Raw genomic sequence first — 13,942 nt, 5'->3', positions numbered from 1 at the left:
TCTTACAACTTCCGGTGGCTAGCTAGTGTTAGCTGCTTACAACGCTCTAAAGTTAGCATACGGCTAACTGTGCAACTGCTTTGGCTGGCTGGCTTTGGCTAGCTAGCTAGCTAGCAAACGTTAGCTGCTAACAGCGCTCTAGAATTAGCATACGGATAACTATCTTGACACTTCAGGTCGCTAGTTATCGTTAGCGCTTAATGCTCCAAAGTTATTGAGATTTCCATGGCAGTACAAACAAAGATATTGAATTTTAAACTATTATCTTCATATTTCGCCCAATTTCCTCATTTCGCAGAGCCCGGATAGCTCAGTCGGTAGAGCATCAGACTTTTAATCTGAGGGTCCAGGGTTCAAGTCCCTGTTCGGGCGGCGATTCTTTTGCTTTTTCCGACCTGGCTACAGGCGCTCTAATGAAGGGGTCACCATCATGTGGGGGTCGGGAGCTCAGGTCCAAGTTCGGCATTGATACTTTTTCTCTTACTTCACATCTCCGGCTGCTCTTATGACGGAGCCATCAACTTTGATCTAACAGCTATTTAATATTATAAATGGTTTATTTAATTGTGTTAAAATACAGTTAATCTTAACTTAATCTTTGTGTGTTTGGTCAGGTTGTTATACTGCATGGAGGAGCGTTGTACAAGGACTCAAGTTTATCATGAGACGTTTAATTAAAATGCAACTTAGATCGATTTAATGTAAATTTGGATGTTATTCGGATATACAAACAAAAATGAACTTACTACTTGGGGAATAACTTGTTGTAGCTAACTTTAGCTATGATTAGCCTACCTTATGTGGTGTGTCAGGTGTTCCAGAAGGACCTCGAAGTTGACCCACGTGGTCAGAGTTGACCAAGCACATTAAAAGTTAAAGTAGTATACCCTGTTTTTGTCTCACTGCCACGTGATATATTTTGGACATATTTAAGTATGTTACTTTTCCATTAGAAATAATTCCATAAGTGCATTTGTAATTTCTGCTCTTGTCTTAAGTTTTTAAATCTTTTTAGCCATCATATGTTTGACCAGTCTTATGCAGACACGGCTTCACTTCCAACAAGTGTTCATTTTCAACTCAGAGACAAGAAGAGACTCTCAGAGTAAATTCCGAGTTGTGTTTCAACATTATAATATCCAATTTAAAAAGGTAGCACACACAGATCTTCAGGACAAAGTTGGCTAATCTCAGTTTCACCCCTTTATTCTGACCACGTCAAACAAACATGCTGACGTTTAAGTCTAGTGACCTTCATCAGGCCCAAACTCAGCTCTGATGAACGCTAAAAAAAAAGTAAAAATAAAAATGAATTGTTTGAAATACTAGACACAGAGTACATGTGCACCTTACACATTGAGTGTTGGGAGTGTGAAAGTGGCTGTGTCATGGTGTACGGAGGGTAAATGTGCCCCTGCTTGTCCGGCTGGTACAGATGACACCGTTGGTAGCCATGTAGGGTGACAGATGGGAGGCAGCTGTGGTGCTGCAGGGGCATAGTGATGGTGATGATGGACAGCACTTCCTCTTGGTTTGACATCTGGCCTTACGAAAATAGGGTTTCCCTGGTAACTGTCCTGGAAATACACATTTAGGGAGTTTGTGACAGACAGAGAGGACAATTTTGTGAAGGGTCAGAAATGAGACTTCTTAGAGAGAGAGAGTGTGTGTGTGTGTGTGTGTGTGTGTGTGTGTGTGTGTACCTGCCCAAGATATGTAGTTAGAGGAGCATTTGGCCCTCCAGGTGGCGATACAGAAGGCATGGCTTTCAGCATCATGTTGTGCATTATGATCTGGTGCATCTGGGCGTTTTGCATCAGCATCAGTTCCACCATATCTAACACACAGCATACACATACATATAAAACACACATGAATACAGTGAGACTCAGATAAGGTAGTTCTCTCTTTGCTGTTGCATACCCTCTTTGATGCTGCCCGCGCGTGGTGCAGGTGCAGGGTAGGGCTGAGGTGGGGGAATCTGAGTAATGAGAGGCTGCTGTTGTGGCAGCTGTTGTATAATGGTTGCAGGCTGCTGGGGTAGCTGCAGAGACAGACAAAGACGGGGAAATAATTAAGTCTTTTCCTTAATTAATGAACTCCTGGCAAGTCAGTCTGGGTAGCAGTGTCAATATATGTGAAAATAACATAGAGGGGCAAAAATAAATGAGAAAAAGGAGATCAGGAGATGGAAAAGAGGATTAAATACACTTAACAGACTGCATAGAAACAGAGAAACAGATCTGGAGGATTGGGGTGTTTTTGAGGTCAATGCTAAGTGTCTCACAGTCTGTTGGATGATGCGCGGAGGCTGAGGCGGGGCTGGTGGTGGCGGTGGAGGGGGCAGAAAGGGCAGAGCAGGGGCTGGCTGGTGGAATGGCAGAGGAGGCGGTGGCTGAGGGGCAGTGTAGAAATGTGACTTGTACTGTCTCTGTGACCCTCCCCAGGTGTGAGGTCTGTTGAGGTCCTCTAACATGTACTGCTCCTACACAGAAGATACAGTACACAAACGATTATACATTTCACAGTTACAGCTGAAAGATAAGACATTAAGTACTCTAACTTGCTGGGTGTGTCGTCTGTCTTTCTATAGTTTTATTGTCTTAATGGCTGAATGTAGGTATGCAAGGAATTACAATAATATGTCAATAAATGAAACTTTGTATTCTTGGAAAACAAAGAAATAATTTGTACAAACCCTGAGTCTTTGCAGTAGGTCCTGTTTTCGCCTCAGAGCACGGTGAAGTTGATCTAATTGTCCATCATACCGGCAACTCCCTGAACAGACAAATCAAGTTTTCAAAAACTACTCCTACTACTACTGTATAACACTCTGGTTATTATACTCGCTCCAGAACTCACACACATTTCCACTGTTGTTTTCCTGCAAGTGACATCTTGTGATATCTCGTGATAATTCAGAAAGAGACTCTGCTTAATGAGGCAATAACAAACAGACTGCATCAAGGTTAAGGTAAAGAGACACTTCAGACACTTATAATAACAATATGAGCCGCTATGTGTCAAAAATAATCACTTTAATAGACAAAGAATGACAATGTTTGATTGCCCTATGTGACTCCATTGCAGCTCATTTCATGGCTGCCAGCCACTGAGGCTCCCTCAGTACTGCAACAATTTCAGAAATTGTCTCTCTGATCAATTTACACAGGGAAATAGGGTCCAGGTTGAAAAATGCCATTAATACTTTTTATTTTTCCCCATGTCTGCTACATCTACTTGCTCTAATAGCTTGTTTTGAAGTGAATAAACATCCTTCTACCTTTTTAGGAGTCTTAGTCTCTTCATAGTGCCTAACTTTTATTACCGAGTTAATTTTACCTCTTAGTGTGTTAAAGTATTAGAAACTCATTTTACATTTTTTAATTGCCATCTTTTGAGGTCATAGGACAAGCTAAATGTCTATAATGAAGAATGTAAATATTCTGTCGAGGCAGGTTATGCTGACAGCTTTCACAGTTCGACATTTTTCATCACAAAGAAGTCTTTATTCTTTATTTGTATGTCTTTTGGTGTAACACAAATAAGTGTAAAAAACAACAACAAAGAAGTCTTTGTTATCTTACTTGCAGACTGGGCAGATTCTGCTCTGTCGTCCATGTTGTGCTTTTTGTTTTCCAGTCTCTAGAAATATAAGTAAAACAGACAAATAATGCTGAACTATTTCACTTGAGAATAGTAACTGTAAAAGTGAACAAAATCCAAGCACTATCTTTCCACATTAACAAAGTACAGACTCTCACCTACCTTCTTCAGCAGTTTGAGTTTAAGTCTTGTCATCTGATCAACCATGGAACTGTCATGCTGAAGGATTACAAAAAGCTTCCGTGTTACTGTAACATCTGCTGTGTGCTTGAATTTATATAATTTGTTGAAATACTAGACACAAACATAAAAACAGATATGCAAATATATCCTTTAAATATGTCATTTACCTGAAATCTTGGCATTTGGAGACACACAGACTTTTGTGTACACTGGTGTGTTTGAGTCTAGACTAAAGCCAGACAGTGGTTGCCATGGGACACACCTGTTTACCACTGGCTCTTCATAATGACCTGCATAACTACTTGGTTTCCATGCTGAGAAAGAGAAGAGGGAGTGAGACTTTCGACATCAAATAACCTGACTAGATTAGTTCAGATCCAACTTTCCCTTGATTGCACTTTTATTTAGATTAAAGCTTAAGAACTTGATCAAGTCACTGAAATGTCCTGTTTGAATATAGGCCTATTCTGGGCTAATTTTATTTAGAAAAACTAGTCTTTAGATGTCTAGATAAATTGGTGTAATCATTTGGGTTTCCGACAAATAAAACAAAAGGTCACACCGGTTATAATGGCTTGAATAGACGTAATATGAATGGCGGTGGCCTTTTGACCCTGTTTTGTAACCACACCTCAGCTGTCATACGTAAGTCAGTTCCTCCAGTCAGTGGAGAACTCCATACATTCACTTTCAAAACATAGGGGTGAGCGGAGGTATGTTTTGTATTAGTCTGTTCTGATTGGCTACGAGATCCGTCAATCCAAAATACAGCCATCTCATTGGTCAAGTAGACTCCAGTTTTGAATGATGTACAAGACAGGAGGTGGTTCTTAAGTGACACGCCTTCCCATTGGCTGAAGACGTGGAATGTAATAATCTGATTGGTCCATTCATTCAAGGAAACTCGATAAGGGCGGAGTTGAGCAGACTTGGCGGCCATATTGAATATTATCTGTTGACAGTTGTGTCTAAAGGAAGCTCAAAGATTTAGTTTTAGCCAACTTATGCCACAAGTGAAGATCTATTTTGCTTTTAAGCTGAATTAGGACCGATGTCCTAAACTCTTAATGGTTTAATTCAACCCAAGAGATGGATGACGATGAACGGCAAAAGAAAATAGCAGCTGGAAAAGCTAAGGTTTGTTGCTAACATTTAACGCACGCTAATACTGAATGCTAACAGTGGACGCTAGCCAACTCTTTTGTCATAGCTTTGCGTTTGTCCACTGCTCACTGCAGCCACCTCCAACGTTATTGTACGTTTTGTTTGTTGTTGCTTGGGTTCCGTTTTGCCCGTTAAATGTCAAGTACTCGTAACTTTAATAATTTGCCGCGCATATTCCGCGGGTTAGTCATTAGCTGAGATTGCACACAGCTAACGATAACAATAACATTTATGGAGTAGGGTAGTCGGCTAATGAGTTGAATTACTTCATGCATCGTTGAACTTGAAGTCCAGCAGAGACAGAAACATGCACCCATTTACAGAGACAAGGGAAATTATTTTCTAATATGTGAAATATATTTTACTTATTTCAAGAATGTTGCCCTTGAGCTGTGTCAAGGCAAAGTGCAGGTGCACCCAATGTTTTCGGCCTGTGGTTAAACTAACTTCAAAGTAGATATTACAGTGGTTAACAAACTTTTTGTGCCCAAGACAAAGGACAAGTCAAAATCTAAAGGCACACCTGTATTTATATCTATGCACAATAGCCTCAGTAAGGTGTGTCATCACTTTCATCACGACGTAAATGTTTGTTTTTATTTACTAACTTAAAATAATAATTGACAATCAACTGCTTCTCATGAAATATGTTATAAAGTGATTCAAGAATTGATTTTAAACTTTTTAAAATTACATCAGAGCAACAATAACAGCAATTTCAGTGGGAAATAATGTAAGATAATGCGATGTGTCACACACTTACAGGTTCAGTAAAATTCAATTACATTTTTTAGCTAGAGTTTGCCTCTTTGTTGGGAAATGGCTGTGATCCATCCATTACTTTCTGTATAGGCCTAGTTTAATATTGTAATAATAGTGTGTGGTTATCACAAAATCCCACGGCACACCTGGATTTGCATCACGGCACACCATTTGAGAACCACTGAGTTATTGCTTTTTGCAACCAAAACATACAAGCACATTTTTCCGACATGATATTTCCCTGTCTATAAATGTAATACAGGAATTACGGCACAGTCTCACAGGCTTGCAAACAATAAAATGACTTATTCTGAATCCTAGTGTTAGTTGTTAGATGTTGCCCGGTCTTATTTTGCTCTTTTTAGTTCCCCACAGTTTAAAGTTGTACATAATTGACACTTAGATGAGGTGATGACTGTATGGTTGACCAATATGGAGTGTCTCCTCTGGCATTTTTTTCTACTAGTCTGTGATAATTGCTACTGTGGTGTTTCAAAGATAGAAAAACAAGCAGCTGTGTTTACTTCAATAGGAGGTCATATTAGTGATGGGCCAATAATCAAGAATGGCCTACCCTATATTGACAACCAGGCTGAGTTGTCTAAAAACTAGATATAGGCTAAAATTAGGTCACCTGTTCAGAGTAGCTCAATGAATTGTATTTCTTGGATGTGGTTCATTTCCAGGTCATGGTACAACTCATTCAGACATTATAATGCGTAATACTTATCAACTGATATTCCTCATAACAGAAATCCTCCAACATGCCCCGAAGTCAGTCGGTAAGTATAGAAACTGGTGGCTGGCAGATATTTGATTTTGTCATGGGATTGTGGGTTCGTGGACATTATGTCTTTGTGATTTCAGTCTTTGTGCGTTTTGTTTTGTTTCTCTTGGGTGGACAATCAGGGCTTTCTTCTGCTTCTCTGCACCATGTGATTGCTGTCAGCTGTTGAGATTTAAGCCTGCTGCTCGTAAAAGACTGACTCTCAATGCAGGTTATCAAGACTGCAAACATGAGAGGAAATCTGTTTTGCATTAATAATTTCAATGTCTAATGTACATGGGTGACAAATTATAGGAAAGACCAACATAAGGTGTCTTAGTAAGGTGTTAGACCGCCATGTACTGCCAGAACAGCTTCAGTGTGCCTTGGCATTGATTTTACAAGTCCCTGGAGCACCATTTTTCCAAAAGATATTCCCGTATTTGGTGTTTTGATGATGGTGGTGGAGAGTGCTGTCTAATGAGTTGGTCTAAAATCTCCCATAGGTGTTCAGTTGGGTTAAGATCAGGTGTCGACTCATTTTTATACATGCTACAGAGCATGGCTGGATATTAATTGCTTAAATTTACCATGCAGTTCACCTGCATAGAGGCATCTGCATTTGTTATGTTTCTCCCCTTATTTATTCAGGTTTTCCTTTAATTTGTCACCTGCCTGTAGTTAGACACATACATACCCTGTCATGCTAGTTGCAGGCCATCAGGTGGTGCAGTGAGCCCATGAGATTTGGCAAGGTTCAATATGTTGCACTTGCATCTCACATGGATGGTGTTGCTATGGTAATGCAGTGCTGTCAGTTGCCTTTACTGTATTTTGCGCATCACAATGCTCAGATTTAATCGCCACGCTGAAAGCATTGCACGTAGGGATACAAATTACACACAAACATACCCCAAAAATAAATCAAATGGTCTTGGTTTTGACATTGATGAAAACACAATAGTATTATTCAGCAGACTAGTAATAAGATGTGGCCACAGTAAGCTCCATCCAGCCAGTTAGTCAGACTCTCAGTAGTGTGGAAGAAAGCAGCCTTGGGCTAAACACTGCTCATCTGGCTAATATTTCTTTCTGAGATGTGATGTGTGTTGTGGCAGGCGGAGGTGGTGAGCAGGGTGATGGAAGGACACAAAGGGTGGGGTTTCAAGTGATAATCTGTATGAAAGCAGATGAGCAGTGTGAGGTAGGAAGAGATTTAAGTGCGGTGGAGTTAGGGTAAAGATTGTTTTAAGCAAAGCTTTTGCTTTTAGTAGTCAAAAGAGGAGGATGATATGATTTGATGGATGCACTGCATGGTGCTAAATGGGAGCACAAAGCAAATCTACAATGCGGTTTTATAACCTGGCATGTAGCACGTCATCAGAATAAATGTGCATGCACACACAATGTTGTCATGCACATGCATGTGACTCATCATACAAAGCAACAAGTAGCTCCCCAGGTGCCATGCAATCTCAGATTGAATAGAGCATGCACACTCTGATGCTGCTCGCCACACACACGGCTCTGTCTCCTCCTCTCCATGTGAATGCATCTCCCAGTCTCCACCCTCTTCCCTCAGCCTAGACACATGCCATCCCCTATCCAGAGTTTGTGGATCCCTCTGCACTGTACGTTGGCTGTGGCAGGGAGTTTTAGGCTAAAAAGGTTGGGCACAATGTGGTTTTGCCTTCAGACTGCAAGATCAACATCTGGACAGCAGAGCAGCTGCTCTGATGAGGAGGAATTGACAGGTCTGACCAGCAGCAAGAAATGGAGTCGATGATTGACTGTCAGTTATTGATGGAGGGATTCATGAGGGTCTCTGTCACAATATGGACTGCTGTAATCTGATTTAAGCTGCTTAAAGAAGAGAGACCGGCTGAGAGAGGGAGAGAGGCAGCGGTAAAAAGAGGAGGAGTGTGTTGCAAAGAGAAACGGCCTGCAGTGGATTTGTACCAAATCAGTCCCGCTGGAATTCAAGCTAAATATCATGATTTGATTGGGGACGATGTTTTTTTTACTGTGAATGAACTTCTCTCTTGTGTTTTTTTGTCCTGTCATGATTTCAAGGGGAACTTTGTGATGCCTCCAAAAGCTCAGCCGTCTCTCCGTCTCTCACTATAACTTTCCTGCTTGCTGAGAAATGCAGAGACCGAGATGGATGTGCACTTTCTTTTTTTGAAATTCTTTTAACCTTGTGCTGTTTCTGGTCTGCGGAGAGGTTGTCCGATGTGTGTCACTAAAATCTGCACTTCTCGTGGGTTTGATACAGCTCCCTGGAGATTTGAGAATATTTAGCATCGTCACCTCATTTCAAACTTCTTTGTCAGGCTATGGTGTAGCCCTATTTTGGGTGTGAGTTTGGGATTTCTTCTCGCTTCACTGGGTGCTGTCTTTTTTGCTGCACAACTCTGACTCATCAGAATAAGGGTTTCTTTTCTACAGAGCAACTTGCACGCATATGCATTTAGACATTGCAACAGGATTTCAGAATGATGCTGTGATAACTTTTTCATTTTTCAACTGAGGAGATAAATCTGGACTCCAGTTCTCTCTCACCTTCGACCCCTGAGCTTCACCATGCTTATAGTGTGGTGGTGCTCAGTGGTCCTGACCTATGTGTCCATCTACCTCTCGCTGTCCTTCCTGCGCAGCTTGCTAGCTACCGACAGAAGCGGGCGAAAGGCGACGGTGCGGGGGCGCCGAAAAAGACGCAGAAGAGGAAGGGCCAGGCTGACTCGCAGAATGACGGAGCGACGCAAGGCCGCCGCGTAGAACCAGCACTTCCTTCAGCCAATGACAAAGAGCTGAACAAGAAGACCAACCATGAGGTACGTCACTGAGTAGGAGTGGCCGATATTGCCAAAATCTTCTGTCACGGTATATGTAATTTTATATCAAGGTAACGATATATATCATGATACAGTAATTGTTCTGTAAGTTCAGTTAGGAAATGGTTTGAAATAATCATACTGTACTTCAACAAATCAGCGCAGAAAATAATCTGCCTCGTGTGAATTAAAAACTAAAGACAAAAGAGTAAAACTACAATAGCCTCTTTGCATATGCCATCATTCATTGGTGTGCTGTCCAGATGGGGGGCAGCAACTGGAGGCCAATGCCTATGATTTGCACTCTTTACTGCTGTTACACTTGATCAAATTGGGAAAAAACAACGGCCACTGTAAGTCCCAAAAATAGTATGACGTAAAGGGGAGAAGTCGACTAATGTCAAATGTTAACATAAAGCTTTGTGTTGAAGATGCCTCGATTTGCATGTAGTTGCAATGTGCTGTGACGACGTCTCCGTGTTTTTAGCCATGACCCAGATTTTTAACGGTGTTTCACCTGACCTCTGGAACCGGTTGACCTAGCCTGACAGCAGTGCATGTACAGAGTAAAAATATAAAAGACACTTGTATTGAAGCACATTTTCTAACCTCATTTCAGTCGTGGACCCAACCATGTACAAAATAGTTATAGCCCATTACAGTCTTATACGCTTTCATCAGCTCCCTGTATAACGTTTTGGGGTGGGGGGTAAACGATTCCTAGATGCATTGCAATGCGGACGTGGATAATTCAGCATTGATTCACAAATGTCAATAACTGATTATGTACGTGTATGGTCATAACATGATGTTGACGGAACAAAAGAGGTGGAACCCGGCTCCTGGACAGTCTACAGTGCAGACGAGCTCAAGTTAACTTGTATTAATTCATCTTCACAAAGACAGCGGTGGTTGCAAGCTTGTTTTAATTCAGTGTCTAAATAATTACACTTGCGAGGGGAACATGAAGTATATTGTGAATACTTACGCCATCACCCAGAGACTAACATTAATGAGAGGAGCAGCGATCAGCATGTAAACCAGCTGACCAACACAGGCTGCTGCATTAACCAAATACAAACACCTCTGTGGTGAAGAAAATAACTCTGCTCAGTCTGTTTTACCTTAAAATCCCTGTGCCTGGCCTGCCCAGTGTCTTGGCTTTCTCCAGCGGTAACGGAGAGAGGAGCTGCTCGCAGGCGTGTGTATATCCCATATATATGTATATCCCACAATGGATAAGCGTTAGCATCCACAGATAGATACAGTCCAACAGACACCCCCTGGTTCAAAAGTAATGGTATGGAGGTAGGTTAAAGGGGAAAGGGACCTGGACAAGGGCCACACTGTATGCAAGTAAAATAATGTGTTTATTTCATAATGGATCACCAAAAATACAGTATGCTATACTTAATAGAAAGACAAGATTAAATATCATGTAACATTTTGATGCATTGTGATTCATCGATATCATTTTATTATCAAATTGTCACCCTCTGAATCGTAATCGAATTGTGAGGTGCCTGGAAATTCCCGCCCCTAGTAATGTTAGTAAAGTTAGGAGGTCTGGAGGGTGAAGTAATTTGTAACAATGATGGGGTCCACACTGGGGAAATCGGTCAAATTGCGTGAAAAGTTACTTTTCTTTATTTTATACTGATCACTTTTAACATGGGTTTCAATGTTCTGACATTACCCGCTGCCTGCAGATTCCTCTATTTACAAATCACGCAGTATAGCGAGGTATCACTTTTGCCCTCCATTTGAATTTAGCACGTCATAATAGTCACGTGATTGAAAACAAGCTATTTTTACAAAAAGGAAGCGTTAAGGTTCCTGACAACAATAGCTGTGTTTAAATTCAGGGGCTGCAGCCTTCAAAGCTGCATTTGAAGACCGATTGCGTCACATTGGCGCGACCAAGGCTGTCCCATTTCAAAGGGTCCTTCAAATGTGGCCGAAAAATGCAGCCTTCTGTCCTAGACTTTGGAGGATGCAATGGATGTGTCCTTCGTGGCCCAGCCTATCCCTAGATGCATTGCGCGCCGATTATATATTAAGTTAAGTTAACTAACTGTTGTTAAAATTACTGTTAGCTAAAAGCTCACAGCTTAAAGAATCTTAATTTAACATAAGTTAACCTGAAAACGGTCCATCAGCCTGAAATATATCAAACAGTGGTGTCTCTGGCAGTGAATCATCTCAAGTATAGTATCCGTTTGGCTGATGCGGTCCTCAAAGGATGTGGCTGACGTCGACCACGAAGGCCGCATCCTTCAAAGGCTGCAGCCCCTGAATTGAGACGCAGCTAATAATTTCAAGTGTTACAGGTTTCAGTATTGACAACTTGTTTGCTCAAGTTACGTTAACATGCGTCAATCACTAGATGGCTTGAGAATACAGCCCTGATTTTCTACATAGCCTGCTAACTCAACTATATGACTTACAGAGGCGACTGAAGAAATCTGATTTGAATGGATGTTTATATTATTGGTTTAATTAAAAGCAGCTGGTTATTTTCATCCAGCAGTAGCATGAAATCCCTGAGGACTGTTCAGGGGTCACACTACATGACCTCCTGTGTTTGTCTAATCTTGTTTGCTCACTGTATGATTTAACAAGTGGTCCGTGCCCCCTGCTCAGTAAACATACATTAGAGAAATAGGTCACTAACCATTACATTGCCTGTGGGGCATGTTGTCATAGTAACCTGGTCAGGCTTAACGGTGGTACTATTTACTGCCTTTTTAAAGGGAAAGTTCACATTATTATCAGGAAGAGTGGGAAAAATTAAAACAGTTTAATCCTATAGGAACCCCAGAAGCCGGAGAAATCGGAAGTTGAGAAGAACCAACGACAGAAGGATCAGCCCCCCATCCTGGAGCAAAGCCTGTCCCCTGTGGAAGATATTAGAGATGAGGAGCTCGCTGCACTCACTGGCAAAGAGCAGCTAAAGGTATGTACAGTCAATAAGTTAACATTTACAGAGACTGAGTTGCTTCTGCAGGGGAGCATTTTTCATAGTGCATGTTAAAGCATCTTCTTTTATGTCGTCTGTTTTTTGCTGTTAAAGACGCATCTGGGCTTACCTGTGACTCAATATGACTGGGTTTAATGTCATGAATGCATACTTGCACATTATAATCTCAGGCTCTAAATTCACGCAGTGGAAACTGGGCTCTGAACCGCCTCTATAAGTCAGCGTTCCTGTTTACATGCAGTGTGTTTAGATTTGGTCGGTCATATGGAGTAATTTGTCTTCATGCTTTGTTTACATGGAAGACAATTGGAGTCTTGTTATGGTATTTCTGTGTGTGTGATTAAGAGGGTGGGTGGGTGTGTGTGTGTGTGTGTGTGTTTGTGTTCTGTGTCATCACCAACCCATGGGGAGTGTAACTGTCTGCTCTTCTGCATGGCTGCTTGGCTGCACTGATCTGAAAACACAGCATGGTTCCTCTACATTATGTGTGTGTGGGGGAATGAGTTTAAATTGGGTGTGTCATGTTGTGGGAATGTAAAATGCCTGAAGTTATGTTAACATGAATTCAAGGCCTCAAATTGTCTTGGCTGTAGTGTCACATGGTGGATTACATATTGCATTCAGTTTTAGAAGTTTTATGCTGCATCCACACAAGTACGTTTTTGTTTTAAAATGCATTACTACTGCTATCGTTCACACCTCTCCCGCACTTTAGAGCCCCTCAAAAAGAGATCTTTGAAAATGCTGCCGACACTGTTTTAGTTTGAAAACTCCAGACTTGCGTTTTAGACTTTTGGAAACGATGACGCAGATATCCACATTTGCTTCCCAACTGAGTTGTCAGCTCTCAAGTCAAAACATTATAGTAAGGCCTACATACCTTTTGTGATTTTATTTTTGCTGAGAAAAGTCAGGACTTTTCATGCCTGCAAGGACATTTTACCACTCACTCATTGAATGAATTCTCACCTTCAACACTAATCCTGATACAACTCCCTCTCCACCAAACACAAAACAAAACTCCAGCATAATTAATCAGGCCACAAAATAATTGGCTCACCCCAAACTCCGCTCTCTGAACTGTACAACCGCTCAGTGATCAGGAAAGCCACCCACATAGGACTCTTCTCACCCCTTCCACCACTCCCTCCAGTTACCGCCATCAGGCAGGCAAAGTCCCACTGGCCTGGAAAAACATTTACAAGAAGTCCTTCATTCCCTCTGCAATAACCACCCTAAACAATCTAAAATAGACACTGCACTTTAACCTGCTTTTATCAGCTCCCATCCCTCCCCCCCTTTTGTGTGGTTACTCCTTGCTCACTGCCATGTCTTCCTGCAGCAAAGGATAATGCTTCAAGCCAGTAACGCTTTCACATGTCAATGTTTGTGCCTTGTAACGATTCCCAGTCTGTTTCCTGCCGCCTTGCCTGCCTTAAACGTATCAGTGTGGGTGTGGCCTTAAGGTAGGGGTGGGCAATATAAAGATAATATATCATCATTGATATATAAAGCTATATATCGTCTTAGATTTCGTGATATGGCATAAATGTTTTTTTCCCACAATTTAAAGGCAGCATTACAGTAAAGTGATGTAAATGTATCAACTTGCCAGACTTTTCTATTTATTTTATTGCTTGCCTCAAC

At 41.4% G+C, this 13,942-nt stretch overlaps 2 protein-coding genes and 1 non-coding gene across 8 annotated transcripts in view; 2 read left to right on the top strand and 1 right to left on the bottom strand.

The window, feature by feature from the left end:
* Positions 1-299: 299 nt before the first annotated feature.
* trnak-uuu (transfer RNA lysine (anticodon UUU)) lies at positions 300-372 on the top strand. Its single transcript has one exon. It is a non-coding gene; the product is annotated as a tRNA-Lys (tRNA).
* Positions 373-1,208: 836 nt separating this feature from the next.
* On the bottom strand, positions 1,209-13,444 carry zgc:112416 (uncharacterized protein LOC550509 homolog). 2 transcript variants are annotated; one of them, XM_049596188.1, is made up of 9 exons: positions 13,356-13,444; positions 3,957-4,103; positions 3,769-3,825; positions 3,588-3,645; positions 2,699-2,778; positions 2,288-2,485; positions 1,924-2,044; positions 1,704-1,837; positions 1,209-1,577 (listed from the first exon to the last, which is right to left on the bottom strand). In XM_049596188.1, the coding sequence occupies exons 2-9, from the start codon at positions 3,969-3,971 to the stop codon at positions 1,350-1,352; spliced, it is 891 nt and encodes a 296-aa protein (XP_049452145.1). In that variant the 5' UTR covers positions 3,972-4,103; positions 13,356-13,444; the 3' UTR covers positions 1,209-1,349. The 2 variants fall into 2 exon arrangements, with proteins under 2 accessions (XP_049452145.1, XP_049452146.1); XM_049596189.1 differs by lacking the exon at positions 13,356-13,444 and adding an exon at positions 10,440-10,529.
* pcnt (pericentrin) overlaps positions 4,730-13,942 on the top strand; it is a 57,133-nt gene continuing 47,920 nt past the window's right edge. For 3 of the 5 annotated variants that reach the window (XM_049596169.1, XM_049596170.1, XM_049596168.1), the window contains exons 1-4: positions 4,730-4,926; positions 6,468-6,497; positions 9,139-9,315; positions 12,128-12,271. In XM_049596169.1, the coding sequence (XP_049452126.1) occupies positions 4,879-4,926; positions 6,468-6,497; positions 9,139-9,315; positions 12,128-12,271 (399 nt within the window). In that variant the 5' untranslated portion in view covers positions 4,730-4,878. The remainder of the gene's footprint in view (positions 4,927-6,467; positions 6,498-9,138; positions 9,316-12,127; positions 12,272-13,942) is intronic. The other 2 variants (XM_049596172.1, XM_049596171.1) reach the window with 1 other exon arrangement.

This window comes from Epinephelus fuscoguttatus, linkage group LG14, assembly GCF_011397635.1.
Source record: "Epinephelus fuscoguttatus linkage group LG14, E.fuscoguttatus.final_Chr_v1".
Lineage (NCBI taxonomy): Eukaryota > Metazoa > Chordata > Actinopteri > Perciformes > Serranidae > Epinephelus > Epinephelus fuscoguttatus.
Note: the sequence above shows the minus strand (reverse complement) of the source record. Positions and strands in the feature narration are given on the sequence as shown.